The sequence below is a fragment of the Heterodontus francisci genome, chromosome 27, assembly GCF_036365525.1.
Source record: "Heterodontus francisci isolate sHetFra1 chromosome 27, sHetFra1.hap1, whole genome shotgun sequence".
NCBI classification, from domain to species: domain Eukaryota; kingdom Metazoa; phylum Chordata; class Chondrichthyes; order Heterodontiformes; family Heterodontidae; genus Heterodontus; species Heterodontus francisci.
This window is the reverse complement of record NC_090397.1, coordinates 13,657,615-13,682,523: the sequence shown is the minus strand read 5'-3', so window position 1 is coordinate 13,682,523 and position 24,909 is coordinate 13,657,615. Positions and strand designations below refer to the sequence as shown.

General features: G+C 44.3%; 1 protein-coding gene across 4 annotated transcripts in view; it reads left to right on the top strand.

Annotated features, from left to right (window-relative positions):
• Positions 1-24,909, top strand: part of lrmp (lymphoid-restricted membrane protein) — a 146,269-nt gene that overhangs the window by 68,898 nt on the left and 52,462 nt on the right. For 3 of the 4 annotated variants that reach the window (XM_068058876.1, XM_068058878.1, XM_068058875.1), the window contains exons 19-22: positions 3,881-3,942; positions 15,124-15,265; positions 16,740-16,887; positions 18,094-18,172. In XM_068058876.1, the coding sequence (XP_067914977.1) occupies positions 3,881-3,942; positions 15,124-15,265; positions 16,740-16,887; positions 18,094-18,172 (431 nt within the window). The remainder of the gene's footprint in view (positions 1-3,880; positions 3,943-15,123; positions 15,266-16,739; positions 16,888-18,093; positions 18,173-24,909) is intronic. The other variant, XM_068058877.1, reaches the window with a different exon arrangement.

Sequence of the window (24,909 nt, the reverse complement as noted above, 5' to 3'; positions counted from 1 at the left end):
AAATGTTTGACATATCCCACAAAAGGGCATGCGTAACTAAGTCCCATGCGGGTACCCATAGCAACACCTCCCCCAGCTCTCTCTTTTTTCTATTTTATTTTTCAACCATGTGCCTGTCTTAAACTTGTTTTTCATGGTTTTGCTTTTGGACAGAGCTATTCATTATTCTGCCATTAACACTCTCTGGAGTAATGCTTTTTCTTTTAATACAACTATTAGCACACCCTTTGCCTTTTGTTCTGTGACATCTTTGTCCTTTAATCTCTCCTGCCCTCTGCATTAGCAGCACAAAAAACCTGGTTAAAACTGTAACATGAGTCTCTGGTGACCTGCTATGTCCCTGTTTTATCAATGTGAGTGTAAAGTCTTGCAAGTTTCCAGTTCTGACAGCAGCAGTGCTGGGGAAGGTTTAAGTTGGTAGACCCAGTGCAGAGGTTTGCTGGGAGGGTGGATCGGGCATGTGGACCAGCGCTCAAGCTGCCAAGAATTCGTTTAGAATTGATACTTTTGATTTATTGTAATCTAGAAAGTGCACTTTTGCTGCTTCCTGCCTGTGTATTGTAGATGTAATTAGAAACCACTGGTATAATTTGAGTTTGTTATCTGCCTAATTATCAGCATATGTCTTTGTGTCATCAGTACCAGTGGCCAAAACAGACAGTTGTTACTTCAAAGTGGAAAAAATATATACGTAAACTAATGCTGGCATAGTCAACAGTCTGAAAATGAGTAATAAGTCGTGTTTGTCTGGAAATGTCAGTTTCAGTCCTCTTTCGGTACCATTCCTTAAAAGGTGGTCCACTTGCTTCATTGAATGATTTTCCTTAATCCACTGACTGGAGATCGGAATTTTTTTTTTAAAGAAATCTGAGGACACAGTTAAAATATATGACTTTGCTGGCAGCTTAGGATGGCCATCTAATTTGCAACACTATATCCTACATTGTGAGAAGGGAGACAAAATGTCTGCTCATTTCCTGGCACGAAACAAGACCCAGGAATTTTAAGGGAACTACCTGTTCTTTTAGCAAGAACAAATACTACTGACTGCTACGTTTGAATCACTGAGTGACTGCCATGTGACAAGCCCCCCTCACCATCTGTAGTTTTCAGCTTATGTTTCTCTGCAGCTGAAAGGAGAAGCTTCTGGACTCTGACTCATGCAAACCTAGGTGGGGGTCCCCCCCCCTCTCTCCATTTCAACTTACAAGCTTCAATCTCTGTCTGTTGACTGACCACTTTGTAGCCAGATTATGCAAATCAGAAACCCTGTTGGAGGAAATCATCCGCATCGCTGTCCCCAAGAGAGAAACCAAACTAGTCATCTACCTTTTCAAACTTAAAGCCTCAGGACTACCAAATTCAGCTAGAAGCCAGCCAAATCATCAAATGCCACAGACTATATACCCCTTTTTGCTATGGGCTCTAAATCAACCACTCTACCTTACCCCACTCTGTAGCGTGTGTGCGTGCATGTAGTTTATTTGCATTGGTTCGGTTTAGGGAGAATGAAATTAACCTGTTTCTTTGTTAAACTCAAGAAAACCTGTCTAGTTCTTGCTATGGTCATAGCAAGTAAGTAATCAGACGCCTACTGAACTGGCCAGTACACCCGCTTTAAGAATTAAACCTGCTGTGATCAAACAAGGAGAGGGAAAAGAGGGAAGCCCTTTGACCCCTCCTCATTTGACTGTAACAGTGGTTTAATCCACCTTATAAAATTTAGCAAAATAGAGTTTAAATTTCAGAGCAGGCACATGTGAAGTCCACCCTCACTTGAAAGTTTGACATGCACACCTTCCAGCTGTTTGTTGACACATGTCCACTTTTCACAATGAGACTAAACATTAATTCCACCTAAATAAAAAAAAAGGCCCTTCAGCTCCTGTGTCTGAGGAATTTAACTTCCTTGCATTCTTGCACTTAAGCCAATGCTTATATTGTCACTCAATAAAAATGTTCTTGGAAACCAGTGAGTTGTACAGTTTCACATTTTATAATCCAGATTTTATAGCAATGATCTCATTGAAGTGCCAGTGCTTTATTTGTACTTATTGTACAATAGAACAATGCTGGGATCCAATGAGAGAAGTCATGAAATCCCTCTTAAGCCTTGTCTTCTAGCATTTTAACAAATCCACATAATCAATCCTACAGTTACCCTAATTTTGAATGACATTTGTTTTTCCTTTTTCTAAGGCCTGCGTGAAAAAGCTCAACCCCCTGGTTCTGAATCCATGCTGGTGGTCATAAAGGATCATCCATCCCATGGAAATGCTAGTTAGCCCAACCTGTCTAGTCACTTGATGTGACACCAACAAAAAGAAAGAATAGGATTTGTGTTTATATAGAGCCTTTCATGACCACATGACATCGCAAAGCACTTTACAGCCAATGATGTACTTTTGAAGTGCAGTCAATGTTGTAATGTAGGGAATATGGCAGCCAAGTTGCACAAAGGAAACTCTTGCAAACAGCAATGTGATCATGACCAGATAATTTGTTTGTTGTGATGTTGGTTGAGTGTAAGTGTTGACCAGGACACCAGGGATAATGCCCCCACTCCTCTTTGAAATAATGCCATGGCATCTTATGCGTCCACCTGAGAGGGCAGCCGGGGCCTCTGAAAGGCAGCATCCCCGATAGTGCAGTCCTCCCTCGGTACTGCAGTGGAGTGTTGGCTTTGATTTCTTTTTTTTGTACTCCATTCCGGAAGTGGAACTTGAACCCACAACCTTCTGACTCCGAGGTGATGTGCTACCAACTGAGCCACAGCTGACACAGCATTTGGTTGAACCAAAGCACTGGGCTGCACTTTCTGCTTTGACTAGTGTTGATGCAGGCCATTGGCAGCTCTTCGCTGAGGGAGAGGACGCAGTCCACTAGTGATGCCGTCATTTTCCAAGATGTATTGTACCCTATTGGAGACCCTTGTGGAGTGTTCTCTGTCCTCGTTCTTACTTTTATTTTCAATTCCTCTTGTAATAAAGGATAGCATTCCATTAGCCTTCTATATTACTTGTCGTACCTGTATACTAACTTTTTGTGACTCCTGCACTTAGAACACCTAGATCACTCTGCACCTCGGAGTTCTGCGGTCAATCTCCAATTAAGTAATACTCTGCTTTTTTTAATTCTTTGTAATTACGCAATGCAGAACACGAGAACTTTCTGAAAAGGAAAGGACATTCATGGTCACATTCAAACAGCATGCATTTACGTAGCGACTTTAACATAGAAAAATGTCCCAAGGACAAATGCAAACTCAGATAGGCATGTACTCGGAGCAAACCAGGCAATGTTCGTGTTGATGAGAAGCTTCGTTCAAAACGGTGTGGGTACTTTATATTTCTAGAGACAGCTCAATCAATTTTACTCCTCATGGGTTTGTTCCTCGTGAAAGTTGTGTGCAAATCAGTTTCCATGATGTATTATAGTTTGGGGGAGGGGGGAGGAAGAGGAGCGATTCAATTGGAATGGTTTAGAATATAGAATTAAAGGAATAGGGGGGGGAAAAGAGTATGCACTCTCTCTCTTTCCCTCCTTCCTTTTTAAATAAAATGGAATGGGCCCAGCTGACTTGCACTAAATTACAAAAGCACCCCCACGTTGACCCGATCAGGATTAACGTGGAGATTTTCCCCAAGCCACATGCCCAATGATAAAGTAGCTAATCCTTCCACATTCAAATTTAATTACAGGTGAATATTCATGGATATCAGAGGGGTTGCCTTTTGGATATGTTAACTCAATAACTCTGACAGACAAGTTATGCCAATTGTAATGCACCATTAAACCAAAGGGGCTCTGAATAAGTGGAAATGTGATGCCTGTGTGTTTGTTTCATTAGTGATAATTTGCATATATACCTTTTTCATAGCAGCCATTCAATCACTGAGAGAGAAGCTCTTCCATCAACAACTGTGTGGATTGCAATCCCAGGTAATGGCTAACTCTCTACATTTGTGTAAACAGTGTAGGATATATTAGCTTTGCATAACATGACCAGATAGTCCAGCAGCAAGAACTTTCTATTGCAATGAATGGCTTTTACTTTGGGTTTGTTGGTGTGATTTTTAAGAATTCTGAACTCTTGGAGCTGACTAGGATGTTCAAACAAGTGTCTGGAAACTTTTGGCAAAAGTAAAATGATTCTATGTCAACTCAGATGTTAACATCCTTTACGAAAGTCTTTTCAATCACTTTCTTATCTTGCTCTGCATTTAAAAATAATGTATTTACAACTGCTGCTTTAATTTCATGTACACTGACCTGGGATTGTGCCATTTGAGCAGTTGGTCCTGTAAAAATCTCACCTCTTAGTGAGAAAAGTGCTCTTCATTCAACAGTCAGTCTCCATGGGCTGCATTTTGTCAGTGGAAAAATGAATTCAATCAAAATCAAATGAAACTAGCCACCATTGGTCAGGTATAGTTGCTTCAAAGAGTTAAATTCTCTGACTTGTTTTATTGATGCTTTTCCTTTCCGATCAGTTACCAGATTGTTGAGCCATTAGCCTAGAAACTGGGTCACGAGCTTATAAGTTCCCAAAATGGAGGCCAGGAAGTACCAGCACACGTCTGAAGCCTGCCATATTGGCTAAGGACAAATGAGAGGCGACCTTTTGTCAATTCCCAAAGCAGGTGTTCGGTCCTTTGCATATGCAAATATGTGGCCTATCCCCTGCTTTAGGTATCTGCTACAACATTGATTTGTCCTTGGAAAGAGAAAGCCATTGCTGGCTGAACTCAATGACATCAACCCTAAAGATCACCTGGAGGGGAACAAAAAGGCTTTTACTTACCTGCAAAGCATCATACTGATCATGGAGGCTTCAATCTCCCTCTACTGTTCCCATTGAAGCCTGCAACTGTCCCTATCCCCCTTCCAGCATGAGCCCCAACCCAGAACTCTAATCACTTACCTGTAGTCTGTTGCAGTACTAGCAGTGGCCAAGTTTGCATCACTATCTGCTTCCTCCTGCAGCGTTCTTGATATGTGAAAGAGGGCCAAGAGCTAATATTGGGGCTCCTTGGACCCTACCATATATGCTTTTTGGGGGAATGCCCAAAAATGGATGCTGCTGAATTGCTAGGCCACTGTTTCTTTCCGAATCACTACTGCAGTTCGTGTTCTGCCTTCTCATTGGTTGCATTAAGTCTAATTGGTTATCGTCTACTTTCCATTATAATGTTGTTACATGCCAGTTCTGCTGGATGAAAACCTTATCCCTTATTTCAGGTATACTTCCCCCAATCCTATGTGGGAAAGCAATTCTGAGGTATGGCAGCCTTGGCTATACTGTTTTGGAAGCTTTTAGATGATGTGTGTTTTTCTTAAGCTGATGAATATTGATTCTGATAAAGCACAGTCTTCCCACTTCAGGCACCAGTGTTAGCATCAACCATACCTCAGTCAGGTACAGGACAGGGAGGTGCAGAGTAAAGCTCCCCTCTACTGTCCTAATAATGTATTGGTACCAACAGCAGATTAGGACTCCCTATTATATCATCTGGAGCTGGGGGCAGGACAAATATGGCATGACCATTGAGTTAGCGGCACATGATTTCAAATACTATTGTCAGGTTTTAACACCCTGTCCCCCACAAATTGCTTTATTTTTCAGCCAAAGCACTTGCAAGTTTATTGAAGAATGAAGAAACATTTGAAAAACCAAGCTCACTTCTCGCCACCCTGCCCCACTCCATGCACTAAAAATCTGACCCCCTCAAATCAAAGTACAAGCCTGCCCCGTGCAAACAATCCACACCCCAATATGCTTAAAATCTTCCCCATCCCAGACTCATGTCCAGTAGGAACTGGGTTGAGATTGTTCAAACTCACTTCACATCAGCCCAATGAATATTGCCATCCCATCGAGCAAGGCAGGATCAGAATCCAGTAGCCCGGAGATGAATGGCTGGCGTTTACCCCACTGTGCCATCCAGTTCCCCAGTGTTTCAAATATTATGAATTGTTTATTGGGGTTATTAAATGTTGGGAATAAAATGCCAGAGATTAGCTACACAAGCCTGAAACTCTTCCCAGCTCATTGATCTGAAAATACCTGAGCCTTGATGGGTCTCTGACTCTAATGAACTTTAGTTTCCCCTCTCTCTTCACTTGTGTTCTCCCTGGGCTTTGCCCCCTCCCTCCATTACCATCCAGTCTTGCTGCCTACTCAGACCTCACATTTCATTCGCCAGCCCTAGAGGTTCCAGGCAAACTAATTTCTATTATTTTTTTAAGAAAGGCACTTTCTGTATACTCTCTGCTCCAGTCCTGGTGTCGAGCCCAACTCCTGCCATTGCCCAAAATAATAAAATGGTGACTGCCAGGTTCAGGTTTACCCAGTATCATTAATATTGCAATATTCCAATTAGCTCCTCTTCAGAGGAGCTTTTAAAATGGTCAGTTGTTGAGATGCCCTCCTTTTACATGCCTGAGTGAGTGTGGATTCTGTCCACAGCACCAGACACAAGCCAGCACCTTCATATCCTTCCCAATCCTGTGATTGCAGCTCCATGATGCAGATGAGCCAATTGTTCATTCTGGGCTGGATTTGCAGAGTTTTTCAGCATTGATTCCCTGCTCCTCTGGCTTCAGTCTCCATGTCCATCATCCAGCCCCCCCCCCCCCCACTTCACATCTATGCAGAAAGCCAACTAAGTTTGTCATCAGATAGAATCATAGAAAGTTTAAGGCACAGAAAGAGGCCACTTGGCCCATCGTGTCTGTGCCGGCTGAAAGACGATCCACCTATTCTCAAATCACCTTCCAGCATTTGGTCTGTAGCTCTCCAGCTTAAACACTTGAGGTGCATATCCAGACTCCTTTTGAATGAGTTGAGGGTCTCTGCCTCCACTACCCTTTCAGGCAGTGAGTTACAGACCCTCACCACCCTCTGGGTTAAAATGTTTATCCTCATCTCCCCTCTAATTTTTCTACTCATCATTTTAAATCTATGCCCCCTCATCCCTCACCTCTCTGTTAAGGTGAATAGACCCTTCACCTCCACTCTATCCAGGCTCCTCACAATTTTGTACATTTCAATCAGATCTCCCCTCAGTCTTCTCTGTTCCAAGGAGAACAACCCCAGTCTATCCAATCTTTGCTCATAGCTGCATTTTTCGAGTCCTGGCAACATCCTCATAAATCTCCTCTGTACCCTCTCTGGTGCAATTACATCCTTTCTGTAATGAGGTGACCAGAACTGCACACAGTACTCAAGTTGTGGCCTAACCAATGAGTTAGACAGTTCCAGCATAACCTCCCTACTCTTGTATTGTATACTTCGGCTAATAAAGGAAAGGATTCCATATGCCTTCTTAACCTCCCTATTGACCTGTCCTGCTACCTTCAGGGATCTGTGGACATTCACTCCAAGGTCCCTTACTTCCTCTACACTTCTCAGTATTCTCCCATTAATTGTGTATTCCTTTGCCTTGCTTGACCTCCCCAAATACATCACCTCACACTTCTCCAAGTTGAATTCCATTTGCCACTTTTCTGCTCATCTGACCAGACCATCAATATCTTCCTACAGCTATCCTCCTCGCTATCTACCACAGTCAATCTTTGTCGTCCACAAATTTCCTGATCATGCCCCCTACATTTACGTCCAACCTGTTAATAAACACCACAAAAAGCAGGGACCCAGTACTCTGAGCCCTGTGGAACGCCACTGGAAACAGCCCTCCAGTCGCTAAAACAGCCGTCAACAATTACCCTTTGTTTCCTGCCACTGAGCCAATTTTGTATCCACCTTGCTGCATTTCCCTGGATCCCATGGGATTTTATTTTTTTAACCAGTCTGCCATGTGGGACCTTGTCAAAAGCCTTGCTAAAATCCATGTAGACCACATCAACTGCCCTCCTCTTTCTTCCTTGTTACTTCAAATAATTCGATAGCTGCAGATACTTCAGGGAAATAAAGGAAAAAGTGTGAGAGTGGAGAGAGGGAAGTGATTTATAGAATTAGTGGTGAACTAATAGATGACCAGAGAAAGTGAGACCGATTCACAGGAAGAAAAAGAGATCAGAAACAGAGAGATGGAAATGAGACAAATATTTAATGTGTCCATTTTTTTTTTATTTCCAAAATATACTTTATTCATAAAAATCTGTATTAAAAAAAAATACATTTCCAAACCGTTCCAAACAGCACCAAAAAATTCAAACATTGCAAGGGAGATCAGTTTCCTTCATTGCATCATGAGTTGCCTCACAACTGTTCCATTTCACATTTGACATGCCATATTCATTTTTACATTTTACAGCACACAGAATTTTCCCGATACAGTTCGAGGGGTTTCCCATGGATCCAGCCCCTCCATTCAGCTTGGCGGGGAGACCTTACACTGTGGTCTTTCCCCATTGAGCCTTTGCTGCGGCTGCCCCAAGCTTTAGTGCGTCCCTCAGCACGTAGTCCTGGACCTTGGAATGTGCCAGTCTGCAACATTCGGTGGTGGACAACTCTTTGCGCTGGAAGACCAGCAAGTTTCAGGCAGACCAAAGGGTGTCTTTCACCGAATTGATAGTCCTCCAGCAGCAGTTGATGTTTGTCTCGGTGTGCGTCCCTGGGAACAGCCCGTAGAGCACAGACTCCTGTGTTACCGAGCTGCTTGGGATGAACCTCGACAAAAACCGCTGCATCTCTTTCCACACCTGCTTTGCGAAGACACATTCCAGGACGAGGTGGGCAACCGTCTCTTCCCCACCACAGCCACCGCGGGGCCATTGTGCGGAGGGGGCGAGACTTCGGGTGTGCATGAAGGATCTGACGGGGAGGCCCCTTCTCACCACCAGCCAAGCTACGTCTTGGTGCTTGTTCGAGAGTTCTGGTGATGAGGCATTCCGCCAAATGACTTTGACGGTCTGCTCGGGGAACCATCCGACAGGATCCACCGTCTCCTTTTCCCGTAGGGCCTTGAGGACATTCCGTGCAGACCACTGCCTGATGGATCGGTGGTCGAAGGTGTTTTCCCGCAGAAACTGTTCCACGAAGGATAGGTGGTACGGCACGGTCCAACTGTCCATGAGCAGAGTCACGAGGGTCATCCTGTCTGTGTTCATTAAGAAAAATCCCAGGAGCAGCCCTGGTGGGGAAGAGGTGTCAGCTCTATTGTCATAAGAGCCACAAAGATAAATGAGAAAGAAAGGAAGAAAAGCTTGCATTTATATAGCGCCATTCAATTCTTCGGGACATCCAACAGTGCCTCACAGCTGTTGAAGTGTGTTTGAAGTGTAGTCACTGTTGGCAAACATGGGCAATTTGTGCAGAGCAAGATCCCATAAACAGCAATGAGATGAATTGTGGTGGTGTTTAAAGAATATGTATTTGTCAAATTACAAGAAGAACTCCCCTGCTTTTCTTTGAACAGTATAGGATCTTTTAAGCCTGCCTGAGAGGGGAGGTATGGTCTTAGTTTAACTTCTCACTTGAAAGACTTGCACCTCTGGTGAACAATTGCTCTGTGCCTGAACTGGAGTGTCTGCCTAGATTTTAATGTCAGTCTGTGGAGTAGGTCTTGAACCCATGACCTTCAAGTGGGTGTGCTACCCACTGAGCAGAAGCTGATGCCGAGAATAAATTGTGAGCATTTACCCGAACTCAGTTGATGTATGGGGAATGTGCTTTGTGCAACGTAGACATGTGAAAGAGCAGTGGTTGAATTTGTGCATTGAAGACCGGAAATATTTTTTGTTTCTTCAAATTGTTTTCCATATTCAAATCACAAATGTTAACACATTCATGTGAGGAAATGGTAGGTAAAAATAGTTGCCTCATACTTCCTGGAATGCATGCTGATCTTATAAAATGCAATAACTCGTAGCCGAGCAACAATCACCAACACAATGAAGTTGTTCAAAGTTGTTGTTAATGGGATCTGGCTAGTATAATAAATATGGTAATTAAAAAGCATTTTCTTCTGCTTTGTTGTCAATCTTCACTTTTAACCCTTTCCTCCCCCACCACAACACTTCAGAAACTACTGATTGCAGTTTAAGAGGGACAGTTATAGAACAGGCACTATTTTAAAAGGGAAAACATTTGCAAAGAATGCAAATCTGAAATGAAAGCAGAGCATTCTGCAAAAACCCAAAGTCCACAGAGAAGCCAATTTGACCCAAAGCGTTAAAGTCCAGATATATCAACCTGTCCTTTCTCTTTAGGTATTCTTTAGGAGCCAGGAAGTTGTTGGTTCAAACCTCATCATCTCAGTGAGTTGAGCACAGAATCTAGACTGACATTCTAGTGCAGTGCTGCACTGTTGGAAGTGCCGTCTTTCAGATGATAAACCAAGGCCTTGCTGATTGTGGGAGCTTGCTGTGTGCAAATTAGCTGCTGTGTTTCCTACATTACAACAGTGACCAAATTTAAAAAGTATATCCAAGTAATGCATTTTGGAACAATCTGAGGTTATGAAAGGTGTTCTATAAATTCAAATTCATTCTTTCTCTTAACAAGTGAATGGATCTGGTGTGCATTTCTGGCATATGCTTTGGGCCGGAGAGGAAGGATAGTTGCAAGGCCAATAACATTCAACCTCATACAACTTCCTTACATATTCTCCACATTTCTTTTCAGTAAAAGTAAAGATGCAGATTGTAAGTCCATAAACTGTGCAGTAATTAGTGGGTTGTCTAGTTACTGGATGTGCTTTTTCTAATTCATTCATGGGATGTGGGCATCGCTGGCAAGGCCAGCATTTGTTGCCCATCCCTAATTGCCCTTGAGAAGGCAGTGGTGAGGTGCTATCTCGAACTGCTGCAGTCCATGTGGGGTAGGTACACTCAGTGCTGTTAGGAAGGGAGTTCCAGGATTTTGACCCAGCGACATTGAAGGAACGGTGATGCAGTTCCAAGTCAGGATGGTGTGTGGCTTGGAGGGGAACTTGTAGGTGGTGGTGTTCCCATGCATCTGCTGTCCTTGTCCTTCTAGATGGTAAAGGTTGTGGGTTTGGAAGGTGCTGTCTAAGGAACCTTGGTGAGTTGCAGCAGTGCATCTTGTAGATGGTACACGCTGCTGCCACTGTGCATTGGTGGGGGGGAGAGTGAATGTTGAAAGTGGTGGATGGGGTGACAATCAAGCGAGCTGCTTTGTGCTGGATGGTGTAAGCTTCAGTGGTATTGGAGCTGGACTCATCCAGGCAAATGGAGAGTATTCCATCACCCTCCTGACCTGTGCCTTGGTGGGCAGGCACTGGGGAGTCGGGAGGTTACCTTCCTGCCCTTGTATGTGTCTCTATCAATTTCCATTCACTTCCAACATGCTTTACCATTGTACATGAATTGTGGCTAAGGTGCAGCTGTAGTGTTTGTGAAGTGGTTTTACTTTGCATTCACACTGCATTTACTATGTAATTGAAGCCTTAATCTGAATTCATGTTGACAGACGTGATGCCAGAACAGAGTCAGTTCCTGGGTGTAACATACTCAATGTTGTTCCTATAACCAGAAGATTTGTTCAGAATAGTCCTACAAGGCATCTGAGTATTGTTTGATGTACACCACACATAATGCTGTCTCTTCCCCATTTCAGGGGAGGACTTTATGGGCCCCCCCATGGCTGTCTGTCTAAGGGCTGGGGTGCGGTGCCTCCCCATTGCCAAGCAATCTTACAGGGGTGGGTCAGGCCTGTGGCCTTCCTGCCCAGAGGCCAATTAAGGTCCTTAAGTAGCCTATTAATGGCCAAGTAAGGGCCTCTTCACACTGGTGGGATCTTACCAGCAGTGAAGGGTGCCTTTGCCATGCTGGAAGGGCATTGTAAAATGATGTGCCCTTCCTGTGGGCTTGGTTGGGGGGTGGGTTTCTCCTCCAGGGGCAATCTGTGGCCCACTGAGGGCCCCTGCTGAGAACTATTTCAACCTCCAGGACCCACCCTCCCCCTGGACCGCACAACCACCCCCTCGCTGCGGCCTTCCTGACTGGCCCTGGCGACACCCCTCACCTACATCTGGTCCCAGGGTTCCAGTATTGGGCCTGGGTCCAAGGCCTCTACAGCACTGGCAGTGACCACCGCTCCTGGTGGTGCTACTGAGCTGCTGACCCTCTGGCCGGCAGCTCATGGAGGTGGGATCCCCATCTTTAAATGGTCGGGGATCCTGGCTCATGAAACTTTGATGGAAAAAGACCGGAGGGTCGCTCCGAGGGGGCAGGAGAAGGTAGAGGCGGGGTTCCCCCGCTTTTCTGGCCTGGCGCTGGGAGCCCCACCTCCTCAACAAAATCTAGCCCTCTGTTTCCCCTTCAGTATAATGGAATGTTAAATAAATAAATCTGTCTTTCTCCGAGTTTCTTTTGGAAAGCTGTAGCTCTGTTTGGTGTTTTACATAGAACGACATAGTATTTATAGCACAGGAACAGGACATTTGGCCCAACTGCTTTTTACTGGTGTTGAGCTCCACGTGAGTCTCTTGCCACCCTACTTCATCTAACCCCATCAACATATCCTTCTATTGCTTTGTCCCGTGTGTGTTTATCTAACTTCCTCTTAAATGTTTCCATCCTATTTGCCTTAATTACTCCATGTAGTAGCAAATTCCAAATTCTAAACACATCTTGGCTAAAGAAGTTTCTCCAAAATTCCTTATTGCACTTATTCGTGACTATCTTTTATTAAGACCTCTAGTTTTGGATTCACCACAAGTATAAAAATGTATTCTCCACACCTACCCTTTCAAACTCCTTCATAACTTTCAAGACCTCTATCAGGTCAACTCTCAGCCATCTATTTTTTTCTTAGAGAAAAGACCCCCTGCTTGTTCAATCTTTCTTGATGGTTGTAACCTCTGTTCTAGTATCATCCTTGTAAATCATCTTTCACCTTCTCCAGTGCCTTATCCTTTTTAAAACATGGAAATCAAAAGTGTGTACAGTACTCAAAGTATGACCTAAGCAAGGTTCCATACAAATTTAACATAGCTTCTCTGCTGTTCAATTCTATTCCTCCAGAAATGAACCCCAGTATTGGTTTGCATGTTTTATGGCTTTTATAAACCTGCGCTGCTACTTTGTGCTTTGCGAATCTGTACCCCTAGATCCTACTGCTCCCCTACTCTATTTAGACTCTTCGGCTGGGATTTTACGTCGGGGGCAGAGGTCATGCCCACTGGCTTAACAGTCATGGGCGAACCCGCCTCTGCCGGGACTGGGAGCCATGCAGAGATTTTACGTGGCCCAGGCCCTTAATTGGCCTTGGGCGAGACTTCGGCCCCACTGAGGCAGGCGATCCCGCATTCAGGAGCTGCCAGCCAATCGGGACCAGCAGCTAGTCAGTCCCAGCAGCGCCACCAGGACCAGTGGCCACTGCTGGGACTGCACCCAGCTTCAGGAGGATCGCAGATGCCACCACCGAAAAAAGGTAAGTGGGAATTTTGAGCCTGGCTGGGGACAATCGGCCGGTCCCTGGTGACAGGAGTGGGGGTCAATCAGGAGGGCGGTAGGGGGTGCGCTAATGGGGTAGCAAGGGTGGCAGGAGCTGCTGGGAGGGGTGGGGTGCCCTCCGTGGGGCACAGGGTTCCTGATCATGAGGGCCCCCCACACTCAGGCCCGCAAGGAGGTCATCTGATATTACCGGACAGCCTCCACAGCTGACACAGTGCCCACCCGCCACTGGTAATATACCACTTAAGGGCCGTAATTGACCTGTGGTGGGCGGGCCGTTTGTCCCCTCTCCCGCCGCTCGTAAAATTGCAGCAGAGGCCGGAAGGCGATGGGAACAGCCCCCCCACAACTCGTCCCACACAGTTTTACACAGCCCACACCCGCCCCCCCCCCCCCCCCCCCCCCCAGCCTCCAGCCCGCTCCCGCAGGGGGTATAAAAATATGGCCTTATTTTCCTACAAGTTTGAGGCCTCCTGAATCCTTCTCCCAAAATGCAGCAGCTCACACTTGTGTATGATTTATATGCTCATTCTGCAAGTTTATTAATGTTTTCTAGAACAATTCTATCCATAGATGGTAGGTTACAAAAGCTCTACCAGAGTTTGGGCTTAGATTGGAACAATCCTTAAGATCTTCATAATATTGCAGCATAATTGCCTGCAATCAAACGTAACTCGACAGTCATTGCCATTTTAGGCTAGGCTTCCATGTTTGTAAGTTCTGGGAGGTTCCCAAAAAAAAAACAAATCTACTGAATTAGTCTGTACTAACCCTTTCCTGAATGAAAACTTGTTTAGCAAGAGTTTGAAATCTTTTTGCTGCTTGCGCATGTTTGCTAACAGTTTACTTCCTTGGCTGTGCCATTATATTTTATCATTTTGAATCTATTAGATGTATATGAGGGATGCGTTGCCTATTTTCATTTTGTTTTGAATTTCTTAGTTCTGCTTATTGACAGTGCTGACAATTGCCAGCAGTCAGTTCCTCCTTTTTGCATTTATGTGGGATGGTGTATTTTACTCCTCCTCCCCTCTTTTAAGAACTTAAGTGCTATAACCTGACACTCCAGATTATCGTCAAATCCATTTTATGACCAATTTGTTCAGTCAGTAAGCGAAAGTACAATGTTACAATTTCTGTGGAGATATGTTAGTTTGGCCTAACAAACATTTTGTCAGTCATACTTTATCTTTTTAAAACACACTAACTAAAAAATATGATTTGAGGGTCTTTTGTTATCTGGATATGGGCATCCCTGGTAAGGCTAACATTTATTGCCCATCCCTAGTTGACCATGGTGGCAGTGGTTATATTCCAGAAAGCCCAGTGCCGAAGGATGGAACTGGTGCCAATCTTTATGCACTTTACAAACATGCACCCCCTAACCCAACAACCACAGTTTCAGTCTGTTCCTATTTATAGGAGCACAAGTGAATCCCCAGTTAATGCCTGCCACCTGCGCGCATTAATTTACAATAATGAGGTGGTGCTGGTGCTGAGTCTTCTCCTTGAACCACTGAAGCCCTTGTGGCGATGGTAGGGAGTCCCAGATTATTAGCCCAACAATGACCTAGGTGCAATATATGTCCAACTGGGAATGGTGGGGAACTTGGCATCTGTGGTGTTCCAGGACAACAGCAGCAATATTGTGGGATGCTGGAGATCAGAGAGGGGGGGATGTTTATTGCTGGTGGAGCATGTGTTTTGAATAACAACCTGACTCTTATCTTCAAACAGGCAGGAAATTGCTGCAAAGAACTGAGGCCAGAAGTTGTTCATTATTTAGGACTGAGTCAAGATCCCCACAACTCACTGCCATGTAGTCAATATGGGAAGATCCATAATTCAGTGAACACATGTCCTTGCACACCATTGCTGGGTAAGCATGGTCAATTTCAGGATTTAACCTCTAGTTGAAACTTGTAGCAATGTAAGTATGGATGCAGCATTATTTTTCTACTGTCAACCATCCCTGTATATTGGTTTTGTCCTTGTCTAACATGACTGTGGAATGCAGAAAACCCTTGCAATCTGCAAATTATTCTTTAAGAAAAATCTTTGCTGTGGTTATTGAGAAACTGGTTTTTGTCACTTAACAATGCAACAGGCCCTCACTGCTGCTTTGGAATGTCAGTTTAGATTCTGAATCCTTGTCATCAGCTTCTAGATGTTCATAAGGTAGAAAATTCTCCCTTAAGTTGCTGTGACTGAAAATTTTGTCGATTAACTCAGCTAATGAGCATTGCACAATGGAACTGCTTCATTGCTGATTTTATGTAAGGTCCTTAACTAAGATTGTGCAGTTGTGACAAAAATGTATATTTTGCAACTCATCAATATGATGAATGATAATGTAGTTTGAGTTTACAATTTTACCCTTTGCTTACTGGTTTTTTTTTTGCTTTTTTTGGCAAAGAGCACAAAATCAGTAGTGATGATCGGTTCCTCTGTGGAGGTCTGGAGTTGATCAATTGTTTTGTTTTTGGAGCCATTTTTTTCCCCTGTGTGATGGGAATATTTATTAGTCTTGGGTTTGTGTTTCAAGATGGCTTTGCTGTTTTTGAAAGTCAGGATCATTTGGCAGGGGCTTTGCTTGCTGATGTAAGTTGTTGTAAAGGAGGGGGAGGTCATCCAGTCAAAGCTAGGTTAGCCTTTCTTAGAAACCTAAAGTACTGGAATCCCCAAATGATGCAGCACAAAACCATTCTATCCATCAAAATAGTGCCAGTGAGGAACCAAGTCTAATCCTACTCTTCCATTTGCTCCCAAACTTTCATTTTCCTTTTTTTTTTAAGCAATCTTAATTCTCTCTCAAAGTTTACAAAAGTTGTTTGTAGCAGAGAATTCCACATTCTGATCTCCCTTTGTGAAGATGGTTTTCTAGCTTTCCCTTTAATTGTTTGTGTTTATCTTATATTTGTGCCCTCTCATTGCCCCATTGCTGAATCTAAACTATCTTGAAACATTCCAGCCATAGTCTAATTGAATGGTGAAGCATACACAAAGAGCTTAATGGCCTGCTACTGGCCCTATGTTCCTACTTCAGTAGAACAAAGCCCTTCACCTCACTTCTAACATCGCTCTTTGCTAAGCGAGTCAAACATTAATTAGATGTTGTGCTTGGATACTTTTGTGGCCTGATGTAATAATTTTTAACAATAACACAGACAAAGCACCACAGATGTTTTAAAGCAGGAAGGTCAAATCCCCATGACTGAGCTGCCATGTCCTACCTTGGAGGCCACCATGGCAACAGTGACCCTCAGTTGGAAAATGCTGCTGTCCTAGGATTACATGCATGCAGTTTATTTAATTTAAGATGTAACGTTCACCTTGTGTAATTTCCTTGATAGATGCCTTAATGTTGGAGCACATTTATCCAGTCTCTCACTTCCAGAATTGCCCAGTGGCTCCTTCCAGCTTTTGCTCCAATTCCAACAACATAGAACATCAAAAGCCAATGGCTTCAGCAAATGATGAGCTACTCAACAGCAAGTCTAGGTAATTATCTAAGTCAACAACTGTTCAACCACTTAAGACTGAAACTCTAGCCATTTCTGAAATCAGACAATTGTTAAGTAAATAAATCCTACAGTAAATCACTCACCAACCTGATTTGAAAATGTATCACCCTTCCTTCATTATCACTTGGTCAAAATCTGAAGCTCCCAAGCGTACACTATATGGACTATATGGTTTAAGAAGGCAGCTCACCATCACCTCGAGGGCAACAGGAGATGGGTAATAAATGCCACCCACAACCCAGAAATGAATTTTAAAAAGAAATGTATTTGATTCTGGTTGAAAACTGATGATATTCAAATCAAATTTTAACTAATTGGAGGCATTTATAGCAGGAGTTTCTTTCCAGTGATAAACTGAAGGTCTGCCACCAGTAAACATACCTGTCCCAGCCAATTATTAGCTGAAATATCTCAGCCTATCAATGTGCTTTTTACAATGTTGAAGTTCATGCTGCCAATGGAAGTGGAGAATGATATCCAGTCCAGCAGACGAGTGTAGCTGCAGAGAATGACTTTAAGGCCTAGAAGTTTAGTCTGGGCCCATTTTCGACCAGCGCACGCGGCCAAACCGAGAGCTCCAATGATTGATGAAAATTGGTGCTCAGTGCCTCATCACACACTTTTGATATGCTCTTTAATGGAGGTAAAGTGGATCCCTCTGGCTTTTGTGCAACAGCACCTGCCATTCTTATATATTCAGCTTGGAGAGAAGGAGCCCATGATTGGCCATTTGAACTATTCCACTGCCACTTTGGAACTGTCCACTAGGACCCTACCAGTGGTATTCTAGGGAGGCGATGAGTTGGGAATTGCATGTCGGCCATCAGCTTATAGCTTCTTGCATGTCACTGCCAATACTACGACATGCTACAGCAGCAGAGCTGTAGAGTGTTTTTAAAACCCGGTCTTAAAGCTAACAATGCTTTGATCAGACAGCAAATTTGCAATGCAAACTGAAAGGAACACAAGTGAATACTGACTTTCTTGTTTTTGCTTTCTGCGGTTTGTTCTAATTTCCATTCCAATTTGTTAATCCTCTTGCACTGTACAATGAAGCTGGTTAAAAGATGGAGTTTGTGGCACGATTCGATGTGCAAAAATATTGATGGTCTTCCCGCAATAATACCGGACATACTGTTTGTTAACAGAGATGCAAATGATCGACATTTTAATCTGCTGACAGGTGCGAGTTACACACATTTGGTATCCAGACCGATGCAGAGTTGTCTGTTCCTGGTATGAATGCAGAGCTTCTGAATAAGGTTAGTGCTTCTTCTGTTTACAGTCATGCTTGAGATGGTAGTAATTTTGCTGGAGGTTTAAACCTGAAACCCTTTGTCCAGTTACTGTAATAATTTCAAACTCTGGCAGAGGTCTGGGTAGTCATGTGACATCAGTATCAAAGGTCCAAACTTTGAGCATTAGGATAGCAGGAAACACAACTGCAAGCCTCCACCCGAACTAATTCATGAAGTGACCGTCAGTTATGACAATTAGACTGGGCATGTCAAGTTAACTTTGCTTCTGCTGAACATTCTCTTAATATGTGGACAGAAGTACAGAAGCAAACTAGAGACTGAAAGGCAGATGAAAAGAATCTTCTCCAGAGATAGAAACCTGCATATTTTGTTTTGAAAAAGCAGAAGTAATGGGTTTGGAAATATCTCTTCAGTTTTGAAATGAGGTGCAATTTTTTATCGTATGTGACCGCATTCTGCAGTAATCTAAAGAGGCATGATTTTGTGTAGGGGCTATTTTATAGAAATAATGTTAACCTAACCTGCCTTTTCTTCCCATAAGCCATCGTTTTGAGTATGTGGCTGAGGTGAGGAGTTGTAATGGTTTCTAGAAATAGATGAAATAGTGTTGATTATACCCACACATGATTGCGAGTCAGAAAGGATTTGCATTTATAGTGCCTTTTACAATCTCCAGATGTCCCAAAGTGCATTAGAGCCATTAACCTACTTTTGAAGTGTGGTCAATGTTCTAATGTAGAAAACCTGGCAGCCAATTTGTACACAGCAAGCTCCCACAAACAGCAATGTGATAATCTGTTGGTTGGGGCATGAATGTTGAGCAGGACCCTGGGGAAAACTCCTCTGCTCTTCAAATAGCACCATGGAACTTTTTACGTGCACCTGAGAGGGCAGACTGTATCTCCAATCGTGCAGCACAGAGGGAGTCGGCTGAGGAATAGCATAGGCGTGGCTGTGCAATGATTTATTTGTTTAATGACCTGCTAACACTAACTCAGTTCACCAATGAAGAATGATCCCTTAAGCAAGAAACCAGAGGGCCGGTAGCTCCTGGTAGCAGCAACAGTTAGTTCCATGAGGAGGGGACAGCTGTGGGGGAGAAATGGGAAACATTTATGTCTGAATTGGGAGTTCTATTGCAATGAGAGAGTGGGAAATAAACTGGCCATTGGAACAATGGGTGGAATTTTATGCTGTTCTCCCGCAGGTTTGGAAGCAGAGAGCATAAAATAGGGTGGGTCTCTTCCCACTGCCCCCTCCCCCGCCCCGCCACCATCCCACCTCAGCCGAAATCTAAACTGAGGTAGGAAGGTCTGTGAGAGGGAGACGATTCAGCCTGCTGTGCCCCTGCAGGTCTCTGCTCTTCCCTGCAGCCCTGCAAATTTTTCCTTTTCAAGTATATATCTAATTCCATTTTGAAAGAACAAAGAACAGTGCAACACAGGAACAGGCCATTCGGCCCTCTAAGCCTGCGCCAATCTTGATGTCTGCCTAAACTAAAACCTTCTGCACTTCCGGGGTCTGTATCCCTCTATTCCCATCCTATTCATGTATTTGTCAAGATGCCTCTTAAACGTCTCTATGGTACCTGCTTCCACCGCCTCCCCCAGCAACAAGTTCCAGGCACTCACCACCCTCTGTGTAAAGAACTTGCTTCGCACATCCCCTCTAAACTTTGCCCCTCTCACCTTAAACCTATGTCTCCTAGTAACTGACTCTTCCACCCTGGGAAAAAGCTTCTGACTATCCACTCTGTCCATGCCACTTATAACTTTGTAAACCTCTCTCATGTCGCCCCTCCACCTCCGTCGTTCCAGTGAAAACAATCCGAGTTTATCCAACCTCTCCTCATAGCTAATGCCCTCCAGACCAGGCAACATTCTGGTAAACCTCTTCTGTACCCTTTCCAAAGCCTCCACGTCCTTCTGGTAGTGTGGCGACCAGAATTGCACGCAATATTCTAAGTGTGGCCTAACTAAGGTTCTGTACAGCTGCAACATGACTTGCCAATTTTTATACTCTATGCCCCGACTGATGAAGGCAAGCATACCGTATGCCTTCTTGACTACCTTATCCACCTGCGTTGCCACTTTCAGTGACCTGTGGACCTGTACGCCCAGATCTCTCTGCCTGTCAATACTCCTAAGGGTGCTGCCATTTACTGTATACTTCCCACCTGCATTAGACCTTCCAAAATGCATTACCTCACATTTGTCTGGATTAAACTCCATCTGCCATTTCTCTGCCCAAGTCTCCAACCGATCTATATCCTGCTGTATCCTCTGACAATCCTCATCACTGTCCGCAACTCCACCAACCTTTGTGTCATCCGCAAACTTACTAATCAGACTAGCTACATTTTCCTCCAAATCATTTATATATACTACAAACAGCAAAGGTCCCAGCACTGATCCCTGCGGAACACCACTAGTCACATCCCTCCAATCAGAAAAGCACCCTTCCACTGCTATCCTCTGTCTTCTGTGACCGAGCCAGTTCTGTATCCATCTTGCCAGCTCCCCTCTGATCCTGTGTGACTTCACCTTTTGCACCAGTCTGCCATGCGGGACCTTGTCAAAGGCTTTACTAAAGTCCATATAGATAACATCCACTGCCCTTCCTTCATCAATCATCTTCGTCACTTCCTCAAAAAATCAATCAAATTAGTGAGACACGACCTCCCCTTCACAAAACTATGCTGCCTCTTGCAAATAAGTCCATTTATTTCCAAATGGGAGTAAATCCTGTCCCGAAGAATCCTCTCTAATAATTTCCCTACCACTGACGTAAGGCTCACTGGCCTATCATTTCCTGGATTATCCCTGCTTCCCTTCTTAAACAAAGGAACAACATTGGCTATTCTCCAGTCCTCTGGGACCTCACCTGTAGCCAATGAGGATGCAAAGATTTCTGTCAAGGCCCCAGCAATTTCTTCTCTTGCCTCCCTCAGTATTCTGGGGTAGATCCCATCAGGCCCTGAGGACTTATCTACCTTAATGCTTTGTAAGACACCCAACACCACCTCCTTTTTGATAATGAGATGACTGAGACTATCTACACTCCCTTCCCTAGACTCATCATCCACCAAGTCCTTCTCCTTGGTGAATACTGATGCAAAGTACTCATTTAGCACCTCGCCCATTTCCTCTGGCTCCACACATAGATTCCCATCTCTGTCCTTGAGTGGGCCAACCCTTTCCCTGGTTACCCTCTTGCTCTTTATATATGTATAAAAATCCTTGGGATTTTCCTTAATCCTGCTTGCCAATGACTTTTCATGACCCCTTTTAGCCCTCCTGACTCCTTGCTTAAGTTCCTTCCTACTGTCTTTATATTCCTCAAGGGGTTCATCTGTTCCTAGCCTTCCAGCCCTTATGAATGCTTCCTTTTTCTTTTTGACGAGGCTCACAATATCCCGCGTTATCCACGGTTCCTGAAACTTGCCAAACTTATCCTTCTTCCTCACAGGAACATGCTGGTCCTGGATTCTAATCAGCTGACGTTTGAAAGACTCCCACATGTCAGATGTTGATTTACCCTCAAACAGCCGTCCCCAATCTAAATTCTTCAGTTCCTGCCTAATATTGTTATAATTACTATTATAATTACTGTTAAATCTGCTTCCACCACCCTTTCAGGCAGTGCACTCCAGAACATAACTCTTTGCATGTGGAAAAAAAATTCTCATCTCCCCCTTTTTGGTTCTTTAGTCAATTATCTTAAGTTTGTATCCTGATTACCAAGCTCCGTCTACCCACCTTCCAGTGGAAATAGTTTCTCTTTATTCACTCTCAACATCCCTCAATTTTGAACACTTGTATCAAATCTTCCCTTAACTTTCTCTACTCTAAGGAGAACAATCCCAATTTCTCTATACTCTCCGTGTAAATGAAGTCCCACATCCCTGGTATCATTCTGAAATGTCCTCACCCACCCACTATTGTGAAGGCAATAACATACACTACAAAAACCATACAGTCCCCATCTGTTACAAAGTCCATGCTTATCACTGGTGACTACCTATATCAGACAAATGTTGCTAACCGTTTGCCATTACCAGGGAATTCAGTTACAAAGGCACGGCTTATAAACTTGTTGAGCATCCCGACTATTCCAGGCAATTTAATCTTCTCTCGCCAAGTTGAAGTGCGACCAAGTACAGTTAATTGTTCACCTGAGGAGCTGAGTGCCTCAGTTCTGCAGTGTCACTGTTTGTTTATATTGGGGATTGTGGTGAAATAGTAGCTGAGTGCCCAGGTTACGTATATTCATTCATTCACCAGCCATCGGTCAGTCTGTAAAGATTTTATTGTATCCATACTACATGAGTAGCATTTGGGCATAATTGCCATTCAGTCTGCGATATGAGAACGGCACTGCACCAGTGATCAGTGGTTCGTACTCATCAGTATAGTGAATAGAGGTCTCCTATAGGAGCTATAGTGGATGTTGGGCGGTGCTCTGTGATTAGCCTGTTTCAGTCTAACAGCCAAACCTATGTCCCTTTAACTCCTGGGCCGGGATTTTCAATTGTCGGGGTCGGGAAGGGGTGCTGTTTGGAAATCTCGTTCGCGGAGGGTGGCACTGGATCCCACTTCTTCCAGACACGAGGCAATTGTCAAAGGGTGGGTGGGGTGGGGTGGGGCTAGAATGGGGAACCAGCTCGACTCCAATTAATGGCCCTTTAAGCTCCCTGAGGAGTTTATTAACGGGGTGGGGCGTTCAAGAAGGCAATTTTCAAAGCTGTGATCGCCGAACCCGAACAGTCTAGTGCACGTTAGGGCACATCTGTTGGGTTTAAAAGTGAGGAAAAAGGTAACTTTTTTTTTTCATTGGTGATCACTTTTGGGAGCTCGGGGGTGGAAGGGGGCGGGTGGTTGTGCACAGAATCGTGCACTTTACCTTCCATTTGGCCGCTTTTGTGCTCATTGAGGCTGCTGGCACTCCAAGGCGCTGCCTCCTCTCTTCTGCAAGGCAACAGCAGGCCCCATCATGGCTGCCATTTGCCTTTGCCGTTCGCACTCCGCAGGCAGTTCCTGCCTCCTGGTGACACTTGGAAGCATTAACTGGGCACTGAGCTTGTCTTCAGCCCGACTGGGGCTTTTACATTTAAAGATAGATGAGCGACACAGTGGCAACATGGAGTCAGGACTCGGAAATTATCTAGCCATCAGATTCCTGACCCCAATTTGAAAATCCAGTCCTTGGACTGGTAAAGCCACGAACCTTGACCAGATTTAAGTACAGGAAGCCAAATCTTTGCAGGTTTACTACTTGTAAGTGAGAAAATCGTGTGAAGATCAACATGCCCACTGTAAGCGGCAGAGGCTGTGTTTTATCATTCAAAACTGGAAAAATTCACTTAAGTAGTCCCTCTTTGCTGCTTCTGGGATGTGAACTCCTGGAGAACTTGGGCACGCTCTGGCAAGAATCAAAGCTTGGGTTCCCCAAAAGTGTATGTAGAGATTTTGCTTAATTAAGACTGCACAATTCAACAGCGCGGAGCACATGGAGACTCTAATATTCTGTGCTCTCCTGGCCAGCCTTCCATTGTCGATCCTATCCAAACCTCCACTGCCCTTATCCTAACTTGCACCAACTCCATCGCTCCTAACCAACATTAGCTCCAGTCCAGCAACGCCTCTCATTTGAAGTTCTCATGTGTTTTAACTCACACATGAGGGCCTCACCACTCCCCATCTACACAACCTCCCCTACACTTACAACCCTGACTTCTGTGTTCCTCCAAACTGGCCTTTTGGCATTCCTGATTTCATTTGTCCCACCATTGGTGGCTATGCCATCAGCTATTTAGGTCCTCTTCCCTGGAATTTCCTCACCAACCCTTTCTGCTCCTCTGCCTCCATAAAAGACACTCTTTAAAACCTATCTCTTTAACCTTTTGGTCACCTACCCCAACATCTCACGGCTCCATGTCAAAATTGTCTAAAAACACTCCTGTGAAGCACCTTGGGACATTTTATGACAAATGCACAAGTTGTTAATTAGCCATCACCAGTCAAATCAGGTCATTGCTCTCCAGGGTTATCTGAAGCCCATTGGGGAAAAATGGAGCCCCCATTAATCGCCGTACCCTTCCAGATCCCATCAGAACAAAGAACAGTACAGCACAGGAACAGGCCATTCGGCCCTCCAAGCCTGCGCCGATCTTGATGCCTGCCTAAACTAACACCTTCTGCACTTCTGGGGCCCATATCCCTCCATTCCCATCCTATTCATGTATTTGTCAAGATGTCTCTCAAACGTCGCTATCGTACCTGCTTCCACCACCTCCCCTGGCAACAAGTTCCAGGCACTCACCACCCTCTGTGTAAAAAAAAAACTTGCCTCGGACATCCCCTCTAAACTTTGCCCCTCGCACCTTAAACCTATGTCCCCTAGTAACTGACTCTTCCACCCTGGGAAAAAACTTCTGACTATCCACTCTGTCCATGCCGCTCATAACTTTGTAAACCTCTATCATGTCGCCCCTCCACCTCCGTCGTTCCATGAAAACAATCCGAGTTTTTCCAACCTCTCCTCATAGCTAATGCCCTCCAGACCAGGCAACATCCTGGTAAACCTCCTCTGTACCCTCTCCAAAGCCTCCATGTCCTTCTGGTAGTATGGTGACCAGAATTGCACGCAATATTCTAAGTGTGGCCTAACTAAGGTTCTGTACAGCTGCAACATGACTTGCCAATTTTTATACTCTATGCCCCGACCGATGAAGGCAAGCA